General features: G+C 50.3%; 1 protein-coding gene across 1 annotated transcript in view; it reads left to right on the top strand.

Moving 5' to 3' along the window:
• Positions 1 to 341: 341 nt before the first annotated feature.
• SEPTIN9 (septin 9) overlaps positions 342 to 22949 on the top strand; it is a 164592-nt gene continuing 141984 nt past the window's right edge. Inside the window, exon 1 of the mRNA XM_010596924.3 lies at positions 342 to 1104. Within this exon, the coding sequence (XP_010595226.2) occupies positions 1083 to 1104 (22 nt within the window). The 5' untranslated portion in view covers positions 342 to 1082. The remainder of the gene's footprint in view (positions 1105 to 22949) is intronic.

Genomic DNA, 22949 nt, shown 5'->3' with positions numbered 1-22949 from the left:
AAAGGTGAAGCTGAAAGGACAGAGGGTGCCCCCCAGGCCCAGAGGCATGCAGTGTCACCCCCCTGCCCATCGACCTGGCCTGACTCTGACCAGTTGCGGGTGGGGACCCCAGGTGAGCAGGTGGGACCAACGCCGAGCCCCCACCCCAACCCTGCTCCCAAGAGGCGCTGTGTCTGGGGCCAGTGGCCTTCAGGAGACTTCCCTTCCCAGGGGACAGCCGAGACTCACTGACTCATGAGCTTGTGGTCGGAATCTTCCAGGAAGTCTCCGTCCTCCTCGCCTCTCTGGTGGGGCGGGGACAGCCAGCTGCCTTTGTCACCGCAGGCTGATGGGACACTTGGGGCGTCCATCCGAAGGGGTGACTGCTCCGGGCAGGTGCTCTTGAGCCTCCTCGGGGGCTGGGGTGCGGCATCCTTCCCTCCCTCCCTCCCGTCTGGCCCTGGCGAACGGCGGCCAGCAGGCTCGCAGGAACTGGGCTTTTTAAACGCTTCCACCAAAGGATCGCCGGACCAGGAAAATGAAAGACTTTGAGAGTCGCCAGGAATTTGACTCTGGGAGTTGGTTTCCAAGAGGCTAAGTTAAGCATCTCCAAGTGGATATTAAAACGGAGCAGAGGCTCGGGGTGGAGGGGGCTGGAGGGGGTGGAGAGAAGAGGCTGCGCGGCCGGAAGCTGCACCTCTGAGGTCACCGCTCGCAAAGCCACCGCTCGCTGGCTAGCTCGGGAGCCAGCCGCCCAGCTCGTGCGTGGGGAGGACCGTGGACTCTTCCAGGGCCCGTGTCTGCTCTCTCTCCTCCTCTGCCTTTTTTCTTTCTCTCCTGCTCCCTTTTTCCTCCTGTTGCAAAGAGACAATGCTCCTTCAGTTTGGAGCACAAGCATATGATCAGCACATGGAAATGTGGTAATTTGGATACATCTGTGATTGCAACAGATTGAAGAAATTAGACCAGACAAAGGGTGTTTTTGGAGGAGGAGGAGTGGAGGAGGAGGCAGAAAGAGGGAGAGCCACGGGGGTGAGGAAGGGAGGACGCTCTGCAACGAAGGACGCCGGGACTCCCGCCTCCGGTTAAATTTATCCGTGGTAATGGAGAGAGACCGGATCACAGGTAGGCACCAACGCGCCTTTCCCATTTCCTCCTCTTCCGCCTCCGGCCCCTGAACTGGGCCCTTGGTTTGTGCTTCAGGACACCCAAGGGCCACTTTGGCTCATCTTTGTAGGAACACTTCTTTTCCCTGTGGCCATTCTGAGTTTGTTGGCCCGAACATTGTTCTGCAAGCTTGGCTCTGCTAAGCCTGGGTGTTATTTAAACTCTGCTGTCTGCTCCCCTGGTGATTTCTCGTTCCTTCTCCAGCGTGCCTTTCTGCATCTGAAGACAACTGTGAATGCCGAGACTGTCGGCGCCGAAATCCGGGAAGAGGGTGGGGGGACCTGCCTCTGGCGTGCGGGTTTGGGACGCCGGGTGGGTGGTTTGTTTGTCCACTGTGTGGTTTGTTTTTTTTGCTGCCAGCCGAAGTCTGTCTTCAAGGCCTCCTTGCCTCTCTCTGAAATAGCATTTCTGTGCCATCCTGGGAGTTGATTACAGAGGGGGAAGCTCCCGGTGCTTGGATGAGCTGGGCGTGTGTGCGTGTGTATGCGCGTGCGTGTACTCTCGCACGCACAGCAGAGAAAGCGTGTCCTGTTCTGCCGGAAACTTCTGGAATTAACCAAGACAAATTCACTTGGGGGTGGCCGTGTCTTTTGGGTCCTGTTGTTACCTGGGACCCCTGTGATGGAGGGTGACGGTCACCAACAGTTGCTGAGGGATATTATGAGATAAAGATGGGCTGTGCCCGGAGGCCCGTTTAAAGCATCTGATGTCACCTCAGGGCAGGGAGTGAGAATGGACAGGTGGTTCTTGGGCTGGGGGGACCTCACGGGTTTCTGACCAGCCCCCAGGTGTCTGTGGGGTCCCAGTCCTGGGCCCCAATCCTCAGAGACAGGCCAAGCGGCCTTTTATGTCAGCAGTCCCATGGCGGAACAGCTTCATGAATCGGGGGGGTGGGGGGGTGAACCAATAAACGAAGAGGAAGGGCCCCCCCCCAGTCACCGCAGTTAGAAAGTCCTGTTTTCTAGGGCAGAACTCATCAGACCCTCAATTATCCATGGTGCGCCACGGCCGCGGTCACCGTCATCTGACAGCATCGTCTTCAGTAATTACAGTTCATCACCAGCCCACGCTCCGTGCTTCTGCATCCTGGGCTGGGCCTGAGCCACACTCCGGCTCCCAGTCTTCTGAGATGACCAGTGGGTCATAATGGGGCTGCAGGTGTCCCTCCCACACAGGGCCTTTGGCCGCGGTCTGTTGTAGGGAAGGCATCCTAGACAGCATGGGAGAAGGAGCCTCAGCTCAGAGGCGCTTGGAAGGATGGGTCCCTTGCCTGCTGCTCCGGGGCCCAATCCAATTCCCTGATGTGATGCCAGGACTTGTGGGGCAGCCACAGAGAGGAGAGGGAACCCAATCCAAGTACTGCCGACGGGCTGTGTGTGGACATGTGCATGCGTGTTAGTGCGTGAGTGGATGTGTGCGTGTGAGCATGTGTGCACACACATAGTACATGGGTATGCATATGTGAGCATGTGTGCACACACAGTACATGTGTGTGCATGAGTGTATATGTGTGCATGTGTGCATATGTGCATATGTGTAGTGCACGTGCATGCATCTGTGTGTACGTGCATGTTTGTACATGTCTACATGTATGTATGTGCATGTCGGCATGTGTGGGTGCATGTCTGCATGTATGACTGTGTGTATGTGTGTGCATGTCTGCACGTCTGCGTGTGCATGTACAGGAATATGTGTATGTGTGTGTGAGTGTGCCAGTGGGCATGCACAAATGGGCCCAGCAGACTGATTGCAGGAGGAGGTGGGGCAGCATTGGAGACCAGTGGAGGGCAGCAGCCCACGAGAAACAGTCTGTGTTTGAGCTCGGTGATGTGGGCCGGCTGGGGGCAAGTGGGGGTACAGACAGGGTCCCCTGGCTTTGGCTGGGCTTTAGGGCAGGGGGCAACAAGGGACTATGCCAGGCCTGTTTTCATAATGGACCACCCCACAAGCACCTGGCCAGTGAGCGTGAGGCCTGCGCCTCCTCCTGGAGGGTGCCCACTCCCCTGGCCTGGCAGGGCTTCATTTTACTGATGTCCAAGCCCAGGGACAGGGCGATGACCTTGAGGGGACACGGGATCCAGGTCACACAGTTGGGGGTGCCTGCCCTCCAAGGGTGGGAAGGGACTGCAATCCTCTGGGACCTCATGGGCAAACCAACCCCGGGCACTTTCCATGAATGAAACAAACTCTTTGCAAAAGTCGATTCTGTGACTTGCCGACTGCCCTGAGCCCAGCCAGGAGTGAAGTGGGCCTTCTCTGGGGTGGGCCTTGATGCAAAAGTGGCATGTTTCCATTCAAAGAAAGTCTCCTTTTCAAAACTCAGGTACAGCTGGCTGCAGGTGTTATACCTGAGCCATTTCCCTGGCTCCACAGACTGGGTCACATCTTAACTGAGCCCCAAATGACAGCTTTCTGATCTGTCCTGTGAGGGAATTGGACCAGCATGGCCTCCAGGCGGCGTGTCCTCCCTCCCCACCCCCCTCCACCACCGCCAGCAGGAGTTCTAAGTGTTGGCCTCACTCTTCCACCGACCTTCCCTGGGCTCCCAGCTCACACCCTGCGGCCTCAGCATTGGGTGGGCGTATGTGACAGCTGTCCCAAACCCTACCCCCCACCTTGTGGGACTGGGGGAGCAGAGGCCAAGGGCCTGGGACAGGGGCCTGCCCCGGCCGGACTTCTCCACCCTAGGGTTTCCAGAGGGCTATCCATGCTGGCCATGCCCCTTGGGCTGGCGTTACAGGGTGTCCAGCCCAGGCTGGCAGCCGCTGTCCTGCAGCTGTTCAGAAAGGGTCGGTGGAGAGGAGCCGGTCCTGCCTGAGGGGCTAGGGGCCAGTGTCTGTGCCTTCAGGGGTCCTTAGATCTGCTCTCTCCTCTCTCTGTCCCTGGTTTGCAAATGTAGCTGTCTGGCACCCCTGGCCTGTGTGAGGCTGGCCTTCTCCAGAAAATGCCACAGGGTTCGAGGGTTTGTCAGCAGGCCCTGATGAGTCACGGGCAGTGACTGGCTGCCGAGGCACGGAAGGCCTCTCCCTCCAGCCAGGGTCGGCTCTTTTTTTTTTGGTTCTGCACTGGTTTGTGGCTTTTACAAATTAAGCAGTTTTATCTTGTTCCAAAATTTTGTATTTCAGGGAGAGAATCTTTAAGAAGGGAACTTTCCACTGGGGAGTCGTTAACCTAGCTCACTGAGGACAGCACACGGAGGGTGGGGGGTAGGGGAGTGGGGGGTGGGGGGGTGGGGTCGGGATCTGGACTTAATGGGGTTGTATGCAGAGAGGGGGACATTTCTGGCCGATGCGAGCCCTGGGGGGGGCACAGAGCGCTCATGGAGAGGTGGGAGAGAGTCATAGAATGCTCCCCGAGGGGTGGGAGTCACAGAATGCTGGGGGGGAGGAGGTCACAGTGCTGGGGGGAAGGGGTCACAGAGTGCTCACCCAGGGGGGAGGGGGCCACAAAGTGTTCACGCGAGGGGGAGTCACAGAGCACTTACCTGGGGGAAGGGGGTCAGAGAGTGCTCACCCAGGGTGGAGGGGGCACAGAGTGCTTATGGGGGGAGGGAGAGTCACAGAATGCTCCTAGGGGGTCACAGAGTGTTCACCCGGGGGGAGGGGGGTTACAGAGTGCTCAAGGGGAGAGGGGGAGTCACAGATTGTTCAGCCAGGGTGGTCACAGAGTGTTCATCCAGGCGGGAGGGGTCACAGAGTGCTCACGGGGGGGCAGGGCATCACAGAATGCTCAAGGTGGGGAGGGGGTCACAGAGTGCTCACCCAGGGAGGAGGGGGTCACAGAGTGCTTCGGTGGGGAGGGGGGTCACAGAGTACTCACCCAGGGGCGAGGAGGTCACAGTGCTCACAGGGGGAGGAGGTCACAAAGTGCTCACCCGGAGGGGGGGCAGGGGGTACAGAGTGCTCGTGGGAGAGGCAAGGAGCACTTACCCAAGGGGGCCAGTGGGGACAGAGAGCTCACCCAAGAGGGTAGAGGGACAGAGCACTCACCCAGGGGCAGGGTACCCAGAGCGCTCATGGGGCAGGGGGCGGGGGGGTCACAGAGCACTCACCTAGCGTGCTCGCTCCCCTTCTGCGGCCTGTGGGAAGTTACTTCATCCTCTGCAAGCTCTCCTGTGCCCCCTAGGCTGGTGCTCAGCTACAGGTGAGGGGTGGTAAGGCACAGGGGTGAGGCGAGGGGAGCGGGCAGGCCCTGGAGTGGAGAGGAACTAGGGACAGGCAGGAGGCCCTGAAGGGAGTGCAGACCAGAGGGGCCATACCTGGTCAGCTCTCCGAAGGCACCTGTGCCAGGTGCTTTGTAATTTTTCTGAGCCTCAGATTGGGTCTGTCCAAGATTTTCCTGGCTGGAGAACTTATTTCTATGTAAGTCCCGCTAAGGAGTGACATGGACATCAGGTTGTTATGCGTCAAGTGTGGCCTTAAATCACTGCATCACACGAGATTGAGACTGTCCCAAAACAGTGGCAGGTTCTGCCAGGGCTGGGGTGAGCGGGCTCCACCTCCCACCTGGACTGTGGGCTGGGGTGCCCGGGCTCTGCCCCTCACCTGGACTGTCATCTGGGGTGTCCGGGCTCCACCCCTCACCTGGACTATGGGCTGGGGTGCCCAGGCTCTGCCCCTCACCTAGACTGTGGGCTGGGGTGCCCAGGCTCCGCTCCTCACCTAGACTGTCATCTGGGGTGCCCAGGCTCCGCTCCTCACCTGGACTGTCATCTGGGGTGCCTGGGCTCCACGTCTCACCTGGACTGTGGGTTCACTCTTGTCTTCTCTCATGTCCCGCTGGCTCTGCTGGGCGGCAGGGAGGAGGGGCACTCCTTCCCCTCTCAGGCCAGCCAGGGAGCTCTGGTGGGCCCAGGTGTGCTCTCTTCCCAGAAGCCCATGTCTGAGCCTTTCTGGGCTGACAGCGGAGGCCACCAGGGTCTCCCGAGGCCCCCCATGCAGAAGCGTGTCTTGTTCTCAGTGGTCTGGCTGCCCTGTCTTGCCTCACTTGTCCAACTGTGCCTGCCCTAGGCCACTGATGGGGGAGTCACTTCTGGGCTGCCTTCGCTCAGGCCTAGCCTGGGTAGGGAGCCCCGGGGTTCCTTAGAGGAATTCTGAACCCCATCTTAGTATCCTGAGGCCTCCGTAACAACGCACCACAGAGTGGGTGGCTTGTAACAGAAATTTATTGTCTCACAGTCTGGGAGCTAGAAGTCCAAATTGAAGTGTTGGCCAGACCACGCTCCCTCTGAAGGCTCTAGGCGAGGGGGCTTACTTGTGTCTTCCAGCTTCTGGTGGCCCCAGGTGTTCCTTGACATAGATGCATCCGTACAGGGTCGTCTTCCTCTGTCCCTGTGTCTCTCTTTGTTTATAAGGACACCACTCAGATGGGATAGGACCCACCTTACCCTACACGACCTCAGGTTAACTGACAACGTCTTCAACAACACTGTTTCTCTTCTCAAACCAGTATTAGCATTACGTTTTATAGCTTCCAAATATCATGTATCATATATATTTATGCATTTTATAGTTAGAGACACAGAATTTTGGGGACCTGCTGATTTTTAAAGGAGCCCTGGTGGTGCAGAGGTTAAGTGCTCAGGTTGGCGAGTTCATACCCAACCAGCTGCTCCAGGGGAGAAAGATGTGGCAGTCTGCTTCCATGCAGACTACCAAACCCAACCCCGTGCTGTTTCCAATCACAGTGACCCTGTAGGACAGAGTAGAACTGCCCCGTAGGGTTTCCATGGAGCCAAGCTCTTAACCAGGATGCCACCAGGGCTTGGAAACCCCTAAGGGTTGATGGTAATACGTTTGGTTTTTTTGGTGGCTGATCTGTAACTGGGGCCCTGGTGGCACCGTTGTTAAGAGCTCAGCAGTTTGAATCCACCGGCCGCTCCTTGGAAACCCTATGGGGTAGTTCTACTCTATCCTATAGGGTTGCTATGTGTTGGGAAGGACTCGTTGGCAACGGGGACGGGGGGATATGTAACTTGTTTTTTCACTTAGCATTGTATATGATCATTTTCCTATGTTATTAAATATTCTCCTACAACGCCCTTCATGCTTCATCTCTTGGGTCTTAGCTTCTTTTGTGGTCACTATTTTCTTCTTCAACAGCTCTATTTCCAAACAAGGTCATGCTCACGGGTACCAGGGGTTAGGATTCCAACATATCTTTTGGGGAACACAGTTCAGTCCACAGCCCCAAGGTTGGCCTGGCCCTGTGCTCAGGATCGTGGTGGTCAGGTGCTGGGGGAGCGGGGAGGGAGGGACGAGGCCTGGGACAGGAGTGAGGGGGTGGAGCCTAAAGGACAACCTGGGGAGATTTTCTGTTAACAAGTGGACCAAGTTCTGGAGGCTGTTTTGGGCCCCAGACTGCACCCAAACTCAGGACAGACAGTCACGCAGACTGTGGGGCAGGGAGCTCCTCTCTCTTGTTGAAGCTGGCTTGTGGCTTTAGACCTTCTGACCCAACTCCCGCCCCCCTCTTTTTGTACAAATGAGGAAACTCTGACTTGAGCAAAGCTGAATAAACAAAGCAACACACCCCTCCAATAGTAATGAAGAGACATGGACTCTGGGAACAAGCTTTGCTGTGAAAACTTTAAAAGGCTTTTGGGCTGGCTGATCTGCCCTGGCTGATGGATGGGCTGTCAGGGCCGCAGGTGGCAGGAGCCACAAGCCCAGGGTGCCAGGGTGCCCAGTCTCTGACACCTCCCTAGCACCCTCTCCCAACAGCTATTCACTATCAGGCTGCCTTTGCATCCTTGGCTTTGGGTTAGTCAACGCCCCCCAGGGTCCTGTGTCTTGGATGAAAAGACGGGGTGTCCAATGAATTTGGCAAGTATTTATTGGGACCCCACTACGTGTAGGGCTCTTCCTGGTTGCCACAAATTTTTAATGCACTCGGCTACCAACCCATAGGTTGGCAGTTCATATTCACCTAGAGGCACCTCGGAAGAAAGGCCTGGAGATCTACTTCCCCAAAATCAGCCATTGAAAACCCTGTGGCGCCCAGCTCTGCTCTGACACACAGGTGGGTTCACCATGAGCTGGAGTTGACTCGACAGCACCCAGTGTGTGTGCTATGTGTAGACATTGCCCTGGGTTCTTGACCAGCAAGGAGGAGCCAGAGACACAGTCCCTGCTCCCTTGGGACTTGTAATCCGAACTAGATGCTAGGCAGCTAACAAGTAAACACATCAAGATATAATCTCAGATAAAAGCTGTGAAGAAACCGAGAACAGGGGTATGATTGTTACTAAGTGCGTGTGTGTGTTGTGGGGGGTGGCATTTAATGGAAGCCCTCCCTGCAGAGGGCACGTTGAGCTGGAATCTGCATGACCAGAAGGACCAGGGGGACAGTGCCCAGGCAAAGGCAACAGCACGTGCAAAGGCCCTGAGGCAGGAACTTCCCGAAGGTTTGAGGGGCTGGAGTGTGCCCTGGGAGGCGAGGGGCAGGCTTAAGACTGGCAGGCTGGTGCGACCAGGTGGAGCAGGGCCTTAGAGGCCCTGGGGAAGGCTTTGATTTTATTCTAGGTATGATGGGAGCCAGGAGCCCTGGTGGCGCAGTGGTTAAACCTCTTAGCCACTAACCGTAAGGTTGGCAGTTAGAACTCACCAGCTGCTCCTCAGGAGAAAGATGTGGCAGTCTGCTTCCGTAAAGATTACAACCTTGGAAATGCAATTCTACTCTATTATATAGGGTCACTATGAGTGAGAAGCCATTCGAAGGCAACAGAGTTTTGGGTTTATGACGGGAGCCACTTGGACCACGTGGCAGGAGCTGAGTGCCCTGTGGCTGCTGGAGAGCAGCCTGTATAAGGACAGAGAGCAAGCAGCTGAGAGGGCTTCTGATTACTGGGTAGGACTGGTGTTTGAAGAGGCTGGACAGACACACTGACGTGGCAGCCTGCCCTGCCCTACCCTGCCCTGCCCTGCCCTGCTGAGGCCTGCTGGCTGTGGCTTGGTGTGGGCTTGGCAGCGGGGGGGACCTGCAAGGCCAGGGCGGCCTGAGTCCTGAGCAGGCAGCCCCAGGCCCGCAGCAGCCCCGAGGAAGAAACTCAGCTTTATAGGAGGGATCTCCTCGCCCTTCAAGTGGGTGCCGAGTCCCCCAGCATGGCTGTTGTGGGGATCAGTGTGCCAACTCTGTGTGGTCAGGCTGTGTGCCTCATGCTCGTCTGAGGCCTGCTCCCCATTGGCCTCCTGAACCCCATGTTTCCCTCCAGCTTTGGGCCCCTGACTCTGGGGGAGGCTTGGAATGTTCTCTGCCAGCCCTTGGAGCTGGGACTGAGTCAGAATCTCCCTCCATGGTCAGCACTAGCCAAGACCTGAGGGGTTCTGGAACCTTCCCTGAGAGGGGCAAAGAGGATATGGGGTGCCCACAGCAAGTCGTGATCCACGAGGCCTCTCTCACACCGAACTCTGGGAGACCTTGCGTGCCCTCTGCTTCCTGCCCCCGTCTAGCCCGCAGGCCGGCCCCTCGTCTCAGCATGGCCTGGCCCTTCCAGGGCTGCCCTTCTCCTGTTGCTTCTCCTTCAGGCCAGACCCTGCTGCCCCGCTGGGGTTTGCTGTGTTTCCAGCTCCTCTGACCCCTCGGGGTTGCCGGCCACCAGGAGTGTTGGGAGCCAAGTGCCTCTGGGACCCAGTGCCCTCCTGAAGGGACTCCTCCATCTGAAGTGAGCAGGGTGCTAGGGGTGGGTGCAGAAGGAGGGAACCGGTGGGAGCCGGGTACCCACTCACAGGCCCGCCTCCCTTGTGCCCTGCTAGGGTGGTGAGACGAGGGGATGGAGGGGGTCAAGAGCCTCTCTAAGAACAAGGGGGGTCTGCACATCCTGCCGCGCACTCCGCAGAGGAGACATCTTGTAAAGCACCAGACTTCACATCGAGGGACGTGCCTCCTTCTCCGGGCTGCTTGGCCAGTCCACGCAGGGCATGGGGTGAGGGGCACAGGGCATTGTCACACAGCGGGAGGGCCGCTGGCCTCCCCTTTTGTGGCCTGCCGTTCTGTAGCCTGTCCTTCTGTGGCCTGCCCTTTAGTAGCCTCTCCTAACCTGGCCTGTACTTCCATGGCTTTACTTCTGTGGCCTGGCCTTCCATGGCCTCTCCTTCCCTAACCTCTGCTTTCGTCTTTCCTTCTGTGGCCTCTCCTTCCCTGGCCTCTCCTTTTGTGGCTTTGCTTCCAGCCCACCTGCCTGTCTGTCCTTCCACCCCAGATGTTCACGCTGGATGTCCCCCAGCCTGGACTGCATCCTGCTGTCTGCTGGTCATGCCCTGGCTCATCCCCCACCACCAGGCAGCAAACGGCCGAGGGCGGGACAGCATGTTTCACGCAGTGATGCAGGGCTCTCACCATCTCTGTGGCTGCTCGGTACACCCCTGGGTCCTACAGTGAACATACTGCTGTATTTGCAGTATCACAGGGCATGGCAGCCTGACGGCAGTGAGAGGACTGCAGCTCTAGAATGGGTGACCTCGAAATATTTACAGACTACAGGGGCTTCGAGTGTCCTTGTCCTGATGTCTCTGAGGGAGGGGAAGGGGCTGGGGGGCAGTGGGCCGGGGACTTGCCTCCACTGGGAGAGGACGCTTCCATTCGTCTGCCCTGTGGGTGTGAGGAGGTGGGCGGGAGTGTGAGCTGGGAATGGTAGTGTGTGCCTCAGGAACAGCCCCTCGGCTCCCCGCTCTCAGAGAGAGGCAGCGGAACCCGAAGGGGAGTGTGCACGTCTCTGGGAGGCCAGGTTTGGAGGACAGGCATCACCCTTGTATTTCGGCGCCCTCAGGTTTACTGCCATGAGGGGACCCAGGTGAGCCTGGGAAGGGAGAAGGGGGCTGCTGCAAAACACCCTTGAACTCCGAAGAAACCACCTGCCGTTGAACTGAACTCCAACTCATGGCGACCCCATGTGTGTCACAGTAGAACTGTGCTCCCTGGGGTTCTTAATGGCTGATTTTTTTGAATTAAATCTCCAGACCTTTCTCCCGAGGCACCTCTCTGGGTGTGCTTAACCTCCAGCCTTTAGGTTAGCAGCCCAGAGCATTAACCGTTTGCTCCACCCAGGGGCTTCCTGACCCCTGAAGGAGAGAGGAGTCTGGCTGCAGAAAGCTTGTCTTCCAGGAGATGGCGGTACAGGCTTTCAAGAGCTCTGCTCCCACTGGGTTTTTATTTTTACTTGTGGGAACGGAAGCAGGTGTGAGGCTGCCCCTGGGGGTTTCCCATCAACTGTGCCCGCAAGCAGCAGGCAGGGGTGGGGGCGGGTGGCAGGTGGTGAGAATGGACCTACAAAGGGGGAGAACCTCTTAGCCTGGGGTAGGGGCTTGGGAGCACTGGAGACAGAGTCTGGGGCTTGGTCCTCAGGGTTCCAGGCCTTGAACTGGGTGAGGCAAGTGAGGTAGGGAAGCTTCAGGGCATGGGGGAAGGCTGGGTCTCCACAGCCTGAATCGGGGGAGAGGGAGGGTCTGCTGTCACCTCTTTTTTCTTTCTTTTTTAAGCATATCTCAATATCTTAATTTTTCTAACTTTTTATTATGAAAAACTTTAAACATATGGAAGAGATGAAAGAATTCTACAGTGAACATCCACCCATATGCCCACCCCCTAGATCATATAATGAACATGTTACTGTATTTGTAACATCACATAACTAGCCCTCTGTCCGGAGCCCTGGTGGTGCAGTGGTTAAGATCTCAGCTGGTAATCAAAAGGTTGGCAGTTTGAATCCACCAGCCCCTCCTTGGAAACCCTATGGGGCAGTTGTACTTTGTCCTGTAGGGTCACTGTGAGTCAGAACCGACTGGATGGCAATGGCTTTTGAATCTCTCTGTCCATCGAGAATCCATGTTATTTTTTTATGTAATTCCAGATAGGCTGCAGGGACCAGTACACATCACCCTATAAACACTTCAGCTTGTATTTCGTTGTCTAGAGTTCAATATTTATTTATGGCATCTTTTTCTTTCTTTGAGGCAAAATTTATACACCATGAAATGCACAGATCCTAAGTGTGCCATTCTCTGAGTTTTGCCAAAATCATATACTCTGATCCCAAACCCTTGTGAGGATCTAGACTATCACCATCACCCCGGAAAGGTCCTCATGCCACTTCCCAGTCAATCTCATCCCCTCTTCCCTGGAAGCAACCACAGTTCTCATTTTTCCCACCACAGATTAATTTGGCCGATTTGAGAACTTCCTAAAAATCAAATCATATAGTGTGTACTCTTTTGTGTAAGACTTCTTTCAGCATAATGGTTTCTTAGCTCTATTCGTGTTGCTGCAGGTATCTGTCGTTTGATCCTTTTTTTTGCTGAGTAGTGATCACTGCATGAACATATCATGGTTTTTAAGTTATTTTCCTGTTGACGACAGAGGCATAGCGAGGGAGGCCAGAAGGGGACACTTGCCCCAGGTGCAAGTCCAAGGGGGCATCAGAAGAATGACATTCCAAGGTGACACAAATATGGAAGGTGCCTGACTGAGGCAGCTGGACAAGAAGGGGGAAGGCGATTCTCCTGAGGTGTTGCTGACAAGTTACCACCATGAACGTTTATTCATCTTGAAATTGGGGGGTGGGGTGTGAAACTTAAGAGATTGCCCTGGGTGTTTGTTACCCTCCTTATGCCCTTGGTTAATGGGCCCCTGGTTTTTCCATTTTGGGAATCTTATAAATAAAGCTGCTATGAGCATTCTTGTACAAGTCCTTCTGTGGACACATGCTTTGATTTCTCTTGGGTAAATGCCTCTAAGTAGAATTGCTGGGTAGGTATATGTTTAGTTTTATAAGAAACTGCCAGATCACTTCCCAAGGTGTCTGCACCATTTTAGACCCCCATCAACAATGTGTGAGCGTTCCAGTTGCTCCACATCCTTGCCAACATTTGGTGCTGTCAGTCTTTTTAATTTTAGTCATTCTGGTGGGTGTGTAGTGGTATCTCATTGTGGCTTTAATTTGCATTGCCTGATGACTAATGCTGTTGAGCACATTTTCATGTACTTACTAGCTATTCACATATTTTTCTTTGTGGATATTTTTGAATATTTTGTCCATTTTAAAATTTGAATTTCCTGACGTTGTCATATTGAGCTGTAAGATTCATTTATTCTAGATACTGGTCCTTTATCAGACATGTGTATTGCAAGTATTTTATCTTGTTCAGTGGCTTGCCAGTTCATTTTCTTGATGGTATATTTTGATAAACAGAAGTTTGTGACTTTAATTTGGATGAAGTCTAATTTAACAATTTTTTTTCTTTAAGGGTAATCAATGCTTTTTGTGTTCTTTCTAAGAAACTTTGCCCACCCCCAAGTCACAAAGCTATTTTCAATATTTTAATCTAGAAATTTTATAGTTATAGCATTTATGTATAGGTTTAAAAACCATCTTGAATTAGTTTTTGTGCATGGTGTGAGTTGGGGAGGTCAAGGTTCATTTTTTAAATATGTGTATCCAGTTGTCCCAGCTCAATTTTTGGAAAGACATTTCTTTCCCCTCATTGGATTGTTTTGGTGTGTTTGTTTCTGAAAATCAACTGACTGTTTAAGTGTGAGTCTATTTCCTTTTTTTTTTTTTAAACATTTTATTGTGGTATGAGTGAAAGTTTACAGAGCAAATTAGTTTGCGAGTCTATTTCTGAGTTATCTTCTCTGTTCCTTTAATTAATTTATCTATCTTGCCGGTATCATACTCCTTTTTTTTTCCCTTGGCGGTAGTCTTTTTTTTAATTGTGTTTTAGGTGAAAGTTTACAGCTCAAGTTAATTTCTCATACAAAAACTTATACACATATTGTTATGTGACCCTAGTTACAGTCCCTATAATGTGACAGCACACTCCCTATTTCCACACCGGGTTTCCCATGTCCACCCAACCAGCTCCTGTCCCTTCCAGCCTTCTCATCCTGCCTCCAGAGAGGAGCCACCCATTTGGTCTCATGTATCTGCTTGAACTAAGAAACACACTCTTTACGAGTATTATTTTATGTTTTATAGTCCAGTGTAATCTCTGTCTGAAGAGCGGGCTTCAGGAATGGTTTTTAGCTCTGGGTTAACGGAGTGTCCGGGGCCTATGGCCTCGAGGGTTCCTCCAGCCTCAGTCATACCATTAAATCTGGTCTTTTTATGTGAATTTGAGTTCCGCTCCACACTTTTCTCCTGCTCTGTCAGGGACTCTCTGTTGTGTTCCCTGTCAGGGTGCTCATTGATGGAAGCCAGGCACCATCTAGTTCTTCTGGTCTCAGGCTGATAGAATTTCTCATTTATGTGGCCCTTTCTGTCTCTTGGACTAATGTTTTCCTTGTGTCCTTGGTGTTCTTCATTCTCCTCTGCTCTAAGTGGGTTGGCACTAATGGATGCTCCTTAGACAGCCGCTCGCAAGCTTTTGAGACCCCAGATGCCACTCAACAAAGTGAGATGCAAAACATTTTCTTAATAAACTTTATTATGCCAGTTGACCTAGGTGTCCCCTGACACCATGGTCTGAAGACCCCAGCTCCTGCTACTCTGTCCCTTGAAGTGTTTAATTGTCTTTGGGAAACTTCTTAGCTTTTGGTTTAGTCCAGTTGTGCTGACTTCCCTGCATTGTGTGTTGTCCCTCCCTTCACCTAAGATGATTCTTGTCTACTATCTAGTTAGTGAATGCCCCTCCCCCGCCCTCCCCACCCTTATAACCATCAAAGAATGTTTTCTTCTATGTTTAAACCTTTTCTTGAGTTCTTATAATAGTGGTCTCATACAATATTTGTCCTTTTGCGACTAACTTCTCTCAGCATAATGCCTTCCAGGTTCATCTGTGTCGTGAGGTGTTTTCAGGATTCATCATTGTTCTGTATCACTGCGTAGTATTCTGTTGTGCGACTATACCATAATTTGTTTATCCATTCATCTGTTGATGAGCACCTAGGTTGTTTCCATCTTTTTGCCATTGTGAACAGTGCTGCAATGAACATAGGTGTGCATATATCTATTCCTGTGACGGCGCTTATTTCTCTAGGATGTATTCCAAGGAGTGGGATTACTGGATCGTATGGTAGTTCTATTTCTAGCTTTTTAAGGAAGCACCAAATCGATTTCCAAAGTGGTTTCACCATTTTACTTTCCCAGCAGCAGTGCATAAGTGTTCCAGTCTCTCCACAACCTCTCCAACATTTATTATTTTGTGTCTTTTAGATTAGTGATAGCCTTATTGAGGTGAGATGATATCTTATTGTAGTTTTGATTTGCATTTCTCTAATGGTTTTTAATGGCTAATGATCATAAGCATTTCCTCATGTATCTGTTAGCTGTCCGAGTGTCTTCTTTGGTGAAGTATCTGTTCAAATCCTTTGCCCATTTTTTAATTGGGTTATTTGTCTTTTTGTTGTTGAGGTTTTGCAGGATCTTGTAGATTTTAGAGATTAGACCCTGATCGGATATGTCGTAGGCAAAAATTTTTTCACAGTCTGTAAGTTACCTTTTTACTCTTTTGGTGAAGTTGTTTGATGAGCCTAAGTGTTTTATTTTTAGAAGCTCCCAGTTATCTAGTTTCTCTTTTGGTGTTTGTGCATTGTTACTTATAGTTTGTATTCTGTTTTTGCCATGTATTAGGGCTCCTAGCATTGTCCCTGTTTTTTCTTCCATTTTCTTTATCGTTTTAGATTTTGTATTTAGGTCTTTGATCCATTTTGAGTTAGTTTTTGTATATGGCGTGAGGTATGGGTCTTGTTTCATTTTTTTTTGCAGGCAGATATCCAGTTATGCCAGCACCATTTGTTAGAGACTGTCTTTTCCCCATTTAACAGACTTCGAGCATTTGTCAAATACCTGCCACTCATAGGTGGATGAATTTATGTCTGGATTCTCAATCCTGTTCCATTAGTCTATATATCTGTTGTTGTACCAATACTAGGCTGTTTTGACTATGGTTCTAATATCAGGTAGTGTGAGGCCTCCCACTTTGTTTTTCTTCTTCAGTAATGCTGTACTTATCCAAGGCCTCTTCCCTTTCCATGTGAGATTGGTGAGATTTGTTTCCCCATCTCATTAAAAAATGTCATTGGAATTTGGATCGTGATTGCATTGTACCTGTAGATTGCTTTGGGTAGAATTGACATTTCACAATGTTGAGTCTTCCTATCCAAGAGCAAGGTATGTTTTTCCACTTACGTAGCTCTCTTTTGGTTTATTGCAATAGTGTCATAGTTTTCTTTGTGTAGGTCTTTTACGTCTCTGGTTAGATTTATTCCTAAGTATTTTATCTTCTTGGGGGCTATTGTAAATCGGTACCATTCTCTCTTTTTTATATATATAATTTTTATTGTGCTTTAAGTGAAAGTTTACAAATCAAGTCAGTCTTTCACACACAAACCCATATATACCTTGCTACATACTCCCAATTACTCTCCCCCCAATGAGACAGCCCGCTCTCTCCCTCCACTCTCTCTTTTCGTGTCCATTTCGCCAGCTTCTAACCCCCTCTACCCTCTCATCTCCCCTCCAGGCAGGAGAAGCCAACATAGTCTCAAGTGTCCACCTGATCCAAGAAGCTCACTCCTCACCAGCATCCCTCTCCAACCCATTGTCCAGTCCAATCCATGGTACCATACTCTTGATGGCTTTAGCTTTACAGAAGTCTTTCTATCAGGTAGTGGCAGTCGCCCCCGTTTGTTCTTTTTCAGTGTTTTTGCTCTTCTAGCTCCTTTGCATTTCCACATATATTTTAGAATCAGGTGGTCACATTTATGAACCAGTCTACTGGGATTTCAAATGAGTTTGTGGAAACCTGGAGATCAGTTTGGGTAGAACTGACATTTAACAATATTGAGTCTTCAAGTTCATGAACACGGTGTCTAGTCATTTTGGGGGATCTTTAATTTCTCTAAGCAGACGTCTTGTGCATCCTTTGGTAAATGTTATAGTCAATGAAATGATTTTATTAACTTATCAAGGTGTGATTTATGTACAATGAACTGGATCCATTTCAAGCATACAATGGAATGAGTTTTGATAGTTGTAGCCATCTGCCAAACACCAGCACAGTCAAGAAAGTTCATGTCCCTTTTTTGTCCGTCCCTCACTCTACCCCCAGCTGCAGGCAACCCACATCACCCTGTGTCAGTTTGCATTTTTAAGAATTTTATGTAAATGGAATCTCTCTCCCCTCCTTCCTTCTTTTCCTTTCTCCCTTCCTTTCTGTAGTGTCTTTGTCAGGTTTTGGGATCGGCGTTATTCTGGCCTCAAAACATGGGTGTAGAAGTGTTCCCTCCTCTTAATTTTCTGTAAAATTTGCATATGATTGCTGTTATTTCCTTCTTAAATGTTTGATAGAATTCACCAAAGGAACCCATTAGAGCTGGAGTTTTGGGGGAGTTCGTTTGAAAGTTTTTCTTTCTTACAAATTGTAAAAATGGCTTGGGGGTGATGTCTGACCTCCTTTAACTTCACAAGGGAAAGGAGAACCAAGATCAACAGCGCAAGGTTGACTCCCACGTGGCGGAGGCCAGACAAGCCTTCTCTCTCCACTATCTGTACCAATTCTGACACCAACCGTCCCTTCCGTGGCAGTCTCTACTTCTCTGCTCTGTTCAATAATTCATTGCAATGACTACACGGAACTTACAGACAAATACTCATGATTATGGGGTTTATTAGGGAAATAACAGTTACAATTCAGGCTCAGGAACACTCAGGATACAGTTCTTTCATCAGCACTCCCTCTCCCCAGCTGTGCTTGCAGGCATGCCTCTCCTTGGCCCTTGGCCTCTACACAAAGTCACTCAGCTTTCTCTATCCATCGGCTGGGAAGCCTGCCACACCGTCTCCTGCTGCTGAGTCTCTGCTGTCGGGTCTCTTCCGTTACCACTTCTCACCGTTTTCAAGTTATAGCTTGCTCTCTGTCTCCTGGGTCCAGGAGCATCTCAGTGCAGAGATTCCAGGTCCAAAGGACACGCTCTCCACTCCTGGCTGTTCTTCCTTGGTGATGGTAGGATCCTCCCCTCTGCTCTGGAATTGGCTCTCTTTTAAGGCAAAACTGACCAATCCCCTTGGTGGGCCACAATTACCCTGTCATACAGTCCTGCTCAGTCGCCTGGGTGGAAGTTACAAGACCATGGCTAGAAAGGCCACACAAAAGTGATCCGTCGCACTGCACAAGTAAGATTTGTTTAATATAGAGAGTGCTATTTTTACTCCCTCTTGTGTCAAATATGTTAAGTTGTGTTTTGAAGGGATTTGCCCACTTCATGTAAATTGTTGAATTTCTTGGTATAAAGTTGTTCATAATATTCCATTATAATTTTAATTTCTATAGGATCTGTAGGGATACCCCTTTGTTTCTATTATTGGTAGTTTATTTTTTCCATCTGTCTCTCTTCTTCTCCTCTCTTCTCTCTTTAGTCTAACTAGGAGTTTATCAACTTGTAGATCTTTTCAAAGAATCAACTTCTGGCTGCCTTTTTGTCTGTTTTCCATTTCATTGATTTCTGCCGTTATCTTTGCAGCTTCCTCCCTTCTACTGGCTGTGGTGTATTAGTCAGGCCCCACCAGGAAACAGAAACCATGCCACTAACTGGCACAGCCAAGGCAATACAAAGAATTATTAAGTGGTAAAAGGTGGTTGCCTTAGCTTGGGTTCTGTGGAGGAACAAAACCAGTGAGATGTATATATAAATAGAGAGATTTACGTCAAGGAAGTGGCTCAGGCAATTATGGGGCTAGCAAGTCCCAAATCCGTGGGTCCAGTAGCAGGCTGGAGACCTCTACTGACTATGTCTCAAGAACAGGAAGTCAGGCAATGAGAAAAGTGCAGGGCCGAGAGAGAGTGAGCTTTGCCAGAATATCCATTTATATACTGGAGGCAGGCCACACCCCCAAGGAAACTCCCCTTTCAGCTGATTGGCTGATCACATGAGATTACACTGTGGAAGGTTGTTACATTATATTACAGTGTCTGCCACAACGACTGAGAGTCACAGCCTAGCCAAGTTGACACACAACATTAACCGTCACAGCGGTTGACTACTAAAAAGGGTAAAAAAGGCTCTGAGGAAGACAGAAATAGCAAATACAAGAAGCAGCTACTCCCTCTAGGGCTGATGAAAATTAGACAAGAAAGAAACGAAAAACTCTGGATGCCCTCCTCCTCCTGGGATTAGATTTCGACCTTGTGGGAGAAGGTGTGGCCACCCTGGAAACCTGCAGCCTCCTGGTTGGAGAAAAATCATGCCAGAGGGTGTGGATGGAGTTGTCTATAAGAGCATCCTGTTGGGTGGTAAGGAAACTCACTAGGGGGTCTGGGCAGTGTCTTAGGCTGGGTTTTCTAGAGGGGCAAAACCAGCGAAGAGTATATAGACATATATAGAGAGATTATTTCAAGGAAAGGACCCACGCAGTTGTGGAGGCTAGCAAGTCAGGCTGGAGGCTTCTCTGACTCACATGGTTGCAGGGGCTGACAACCCCCAAATCTGCAGGTCAGGCGGCAGGCTGGTGGCTCATGGGATTGCGGGAGCTGGTGGATCCAAAATCTGCAGGTCAAGCTGCTAGGTCATGTTCCACAAACCGGAGGTCAGGGATGACAAGACGGGTGCAGAATCGAGAGAGCAAACTAGCTTTGCCAGAAAATCCGTATGTATTGGATGCAGACCACACCTCCAAGGAAACTCCCCATCCAACTAATGGCTGCTCATATCAGATCACAAAATGGAGGATGATTTTACAATGTCTGCCAAACCACTGAGGATCATGGCCTAGCCAAGTTGACACATGACCTTAACCATCACAGGCAAGTTGGAGCTGATCCACAGGAACTGCCCACCAGGTGTCTGAGAAATTTCCTCAGTGCCCATGGCTCAGAGCTGGTCTGAGGGATGCTAGAGAAACTCAGTGAGGAGGGAGCACCCTGGGGCCTCCCACATGCCACTGGCAGCTGGGCCATAGGAGGAACCTTCTAGAACCTTCCTCTGATATGCCTCACAGTGTCTGTCTAACTGAACATAACTTCATCTAGCAAAGGAAAAATGGGTATAAAGCCCAGCTTCAGTTTTGCAAAGTAGGCAGAGAAGGGTGGATGTGGAGCTGAAAGGCAACACAGTGATAACAGGCACATTTTTCTGGCTTCCTAAAGCAGAAATGGAGACCTCATGGCATAGTGGTTAACAGCGCAGCTGCTAACCAAAAGGTGGGCAGCTTGAATCCACCAGCTGCTCCTTGGAAACCCCATGAGGCAGTGCTACTCTGTCCTATAGGGTCACTATGAGTCAGAATCGACTAGGTGGCAATGGGTTTCGTTTAACAGGTTTTAAGGCAGAACCTCTCTAACATCATTTATTTCAGAGCTTCTTTTCTAATCTGAACATTTAAAGCTCTGGATTTGCCTCTAGGAACTGCTTTAGCCATATCCTATGTATTTTGGTATGCCATATTTTCTTTGGAGTCCCTGGGTGGTGCAAATGGTTAATATGCTCAGCTGCTAACTAAAAGGTTGGAAATTCAAGTCTACACAGAGGCACCTTGAAAGATGGTGCCTGGCTATCTACTTCTGAAAAATCAGCCATTGAAAATCCTTTGGAGCACAGTTCTACTCTGACACACACGGGGTCATCATGAGTTGGAATTGATTGGACAGCAACTGGTACTGCTATTTTCATTATTATTCCCTTTGAAATACTTTAAAGTTTCCCTTGTGATTTCTTCTTTGACTCAGGGATAATTTAGGAGCATGTTGTTTAATTTCCAAATGTTTAAGATCTTCTAAATGTCTTATAAAACCAAAACCAAACCAGTTGCCATCTAGTCGATTTCAAGTCATAGCAACCCTATAGGACAGAGTTGAACTGCCCCATAGGGTTTCCAAGGTTGTACATTTTTATGGTTGGTTTGAACCGACATCCTTTTGTTTAATGACCAGCGCTGAACCACTGCCACCAAGGCACCTTTGTTGGGTATCAAAAACAAAAACAAACCAAACTCACTGCCACTGAGTTGATTCTGACTCATAGTGACCCTATAGGACAGAGTAGAACTGCCCCCAAGGGGTTTCCAAGTAGCAGCCGGTGAATTTGAACTGCCAGCCTTTTGGTTATCAGCTGAGCTCTTAATCACTCTCCACCAGGGCTCCTGTTTTGTTGGGTATAGTGCTCTATAATTGTTAACTAGATCAAGGTGGTTAGTGATGTTCTTCAGATCTTCTGATTTTGTTTTTGTGTTTGGAGCTCTGTTGGTTAGGTAAATACACACCAGTGATTCTTATCTTCCTGATATGTTATCTCGAGGAAATGTACTCCTTTATCTCTGGCAATAAATTTGTCCTGGAATCCAGGACTTTACTCTTATTTATATAGCTTCTCCAAGGTGGCACAGTGGTTAAGCAGTCGGCTGCTAAACAAAAAGCTGGCTGTTTGACCTACCCAGCAACTCTGAGAGAGAAAGACCTGGCAATCTGTTCCCATAAAGATTACAGCTAGAAAACCCTATAGGGTCTACTCTGTCACATGGGGTCTCTATGAGACAGAATTGACTTGATGGCATCTAACAACAACACATAGCCTTTCAGCCTTCTTATACTTACTGTTAGAATGTTATATCTTTTCCCAAACATAAAATTTCAATCTGTGTTTATAGTTAAAACGCATCTCTTGTAGGCAGGGTCTTGCTTTTAAATTCATCCTGACAGTCTCTGCCTTTTAACTGGAGTATTCAGGCCATTTACATTTAATATAGTTATGGGTATGACTGGATTTAGATTTACGACTTTACTCTTTGGTTTCCATTTATTCCCTCCTTTCTTGCTTCCTTTTAGGTTAATTAATAGCAATATTATGAATTTTGCTTTAAATAAAAAAAAGCAAAACCCAAACCTGTTGCTGTCTAGTCAATTCCAACTCATGTGACCCCATGTGTTACAGAGTAGGACTACTCCATATGGTTTTCTTGGCTGCCATGAGTCAGAATTGACTTGACAGCAACTGACAACAACAACAATCTTTACAGAAGCAGATCACGGTGCTGCTGAGTAGGTTCGAACTGCCAACGTTGTGGTTAGTGGATGAGCTAAACTGTGTCAACCCTGGAACTTGTTTTAAATAGTCTCATGCATTTTAAGAAATTAAGAGTAAAAGATATCCTTTAGTGTTTGCCCACGTATTAGGCATGTTAGTTGCTCCTTCCTGAGGATGCAGGCCAGGACCGGGACTAGTTCGGGTGGCCTGTTGACGATCCCGTCTTGTAGGTGTACCTCCTTGAGTGTGAAAGCTTGAGAATACGTTCCCGCTGCTGGGTAGCTGCCCCATGAGCTTGCCCCTGGAAGGTTCTTTCTGTGTGTGAAGGACACACACTTAGCCCAGCTCTTGCAGACTCGCTGGTGGGGACCCGGAGCTCTGGCCAAGGGCCACTGATCATGACCGGCTTCCCTGCTGTGGAACTGCAGCAAAAGCATTAAACCCCATGGCTTAAGCTTCCCTGTTAGTAGAGTTCAGGGAAGTAGAATCCCCTGCCTGGGAGGCAGGCGCTGGTAAGAGCGGGATAGTACCTCCAGCAGGTAGGGTGGCAGAGTGGACAGCTTCAGCCTCAGCGTGCTTGGATCCTCTGCCTCTCAGAGCTGGAGGTTCTCATAGCCTGGCTGCATGGTCCCCCCTTTTCCTCCTCCCTCCGGTTACACAGGCAGCATCGGACCACGCCAGCCTCTTCTGCAGACAAGGTGGTCAGCCCACGGAGGTCAGGGCCAGAGGGGAGCCTGCCCCCACCAAGCACCTGGGGCTCTGGGGTCAACACCTGGAAAGAGGGATCTGCAAAGGCTGAACCCCCACCTTCCCTCTGTCCTGTGCTTCCATGGGTGGAGAGGCACTGGCGGCTT

The sequence above is a fragment of the Loxodonta africana genome, chromosome 18 (genome assembly GCF_030014295.1).
Source record: "Loxodonta africana isolate mLoxAfr1 chromosome 18, mLoxAfr1.hap2, whole genome shotgun sequence".
Classification (NCBI taxonomy): domain Eukaryota; kingdom Metazoa; phylum Chordata; class Mammalia; order Proboscidea; family Elephantidae; genus Loxodonta; species Loxodonta africana.
The sequence above is the reverse complement of the archived record's forward strand: the minus strand, read 5'-3'. Positions and strand labels throughout refer to the sequence as shown.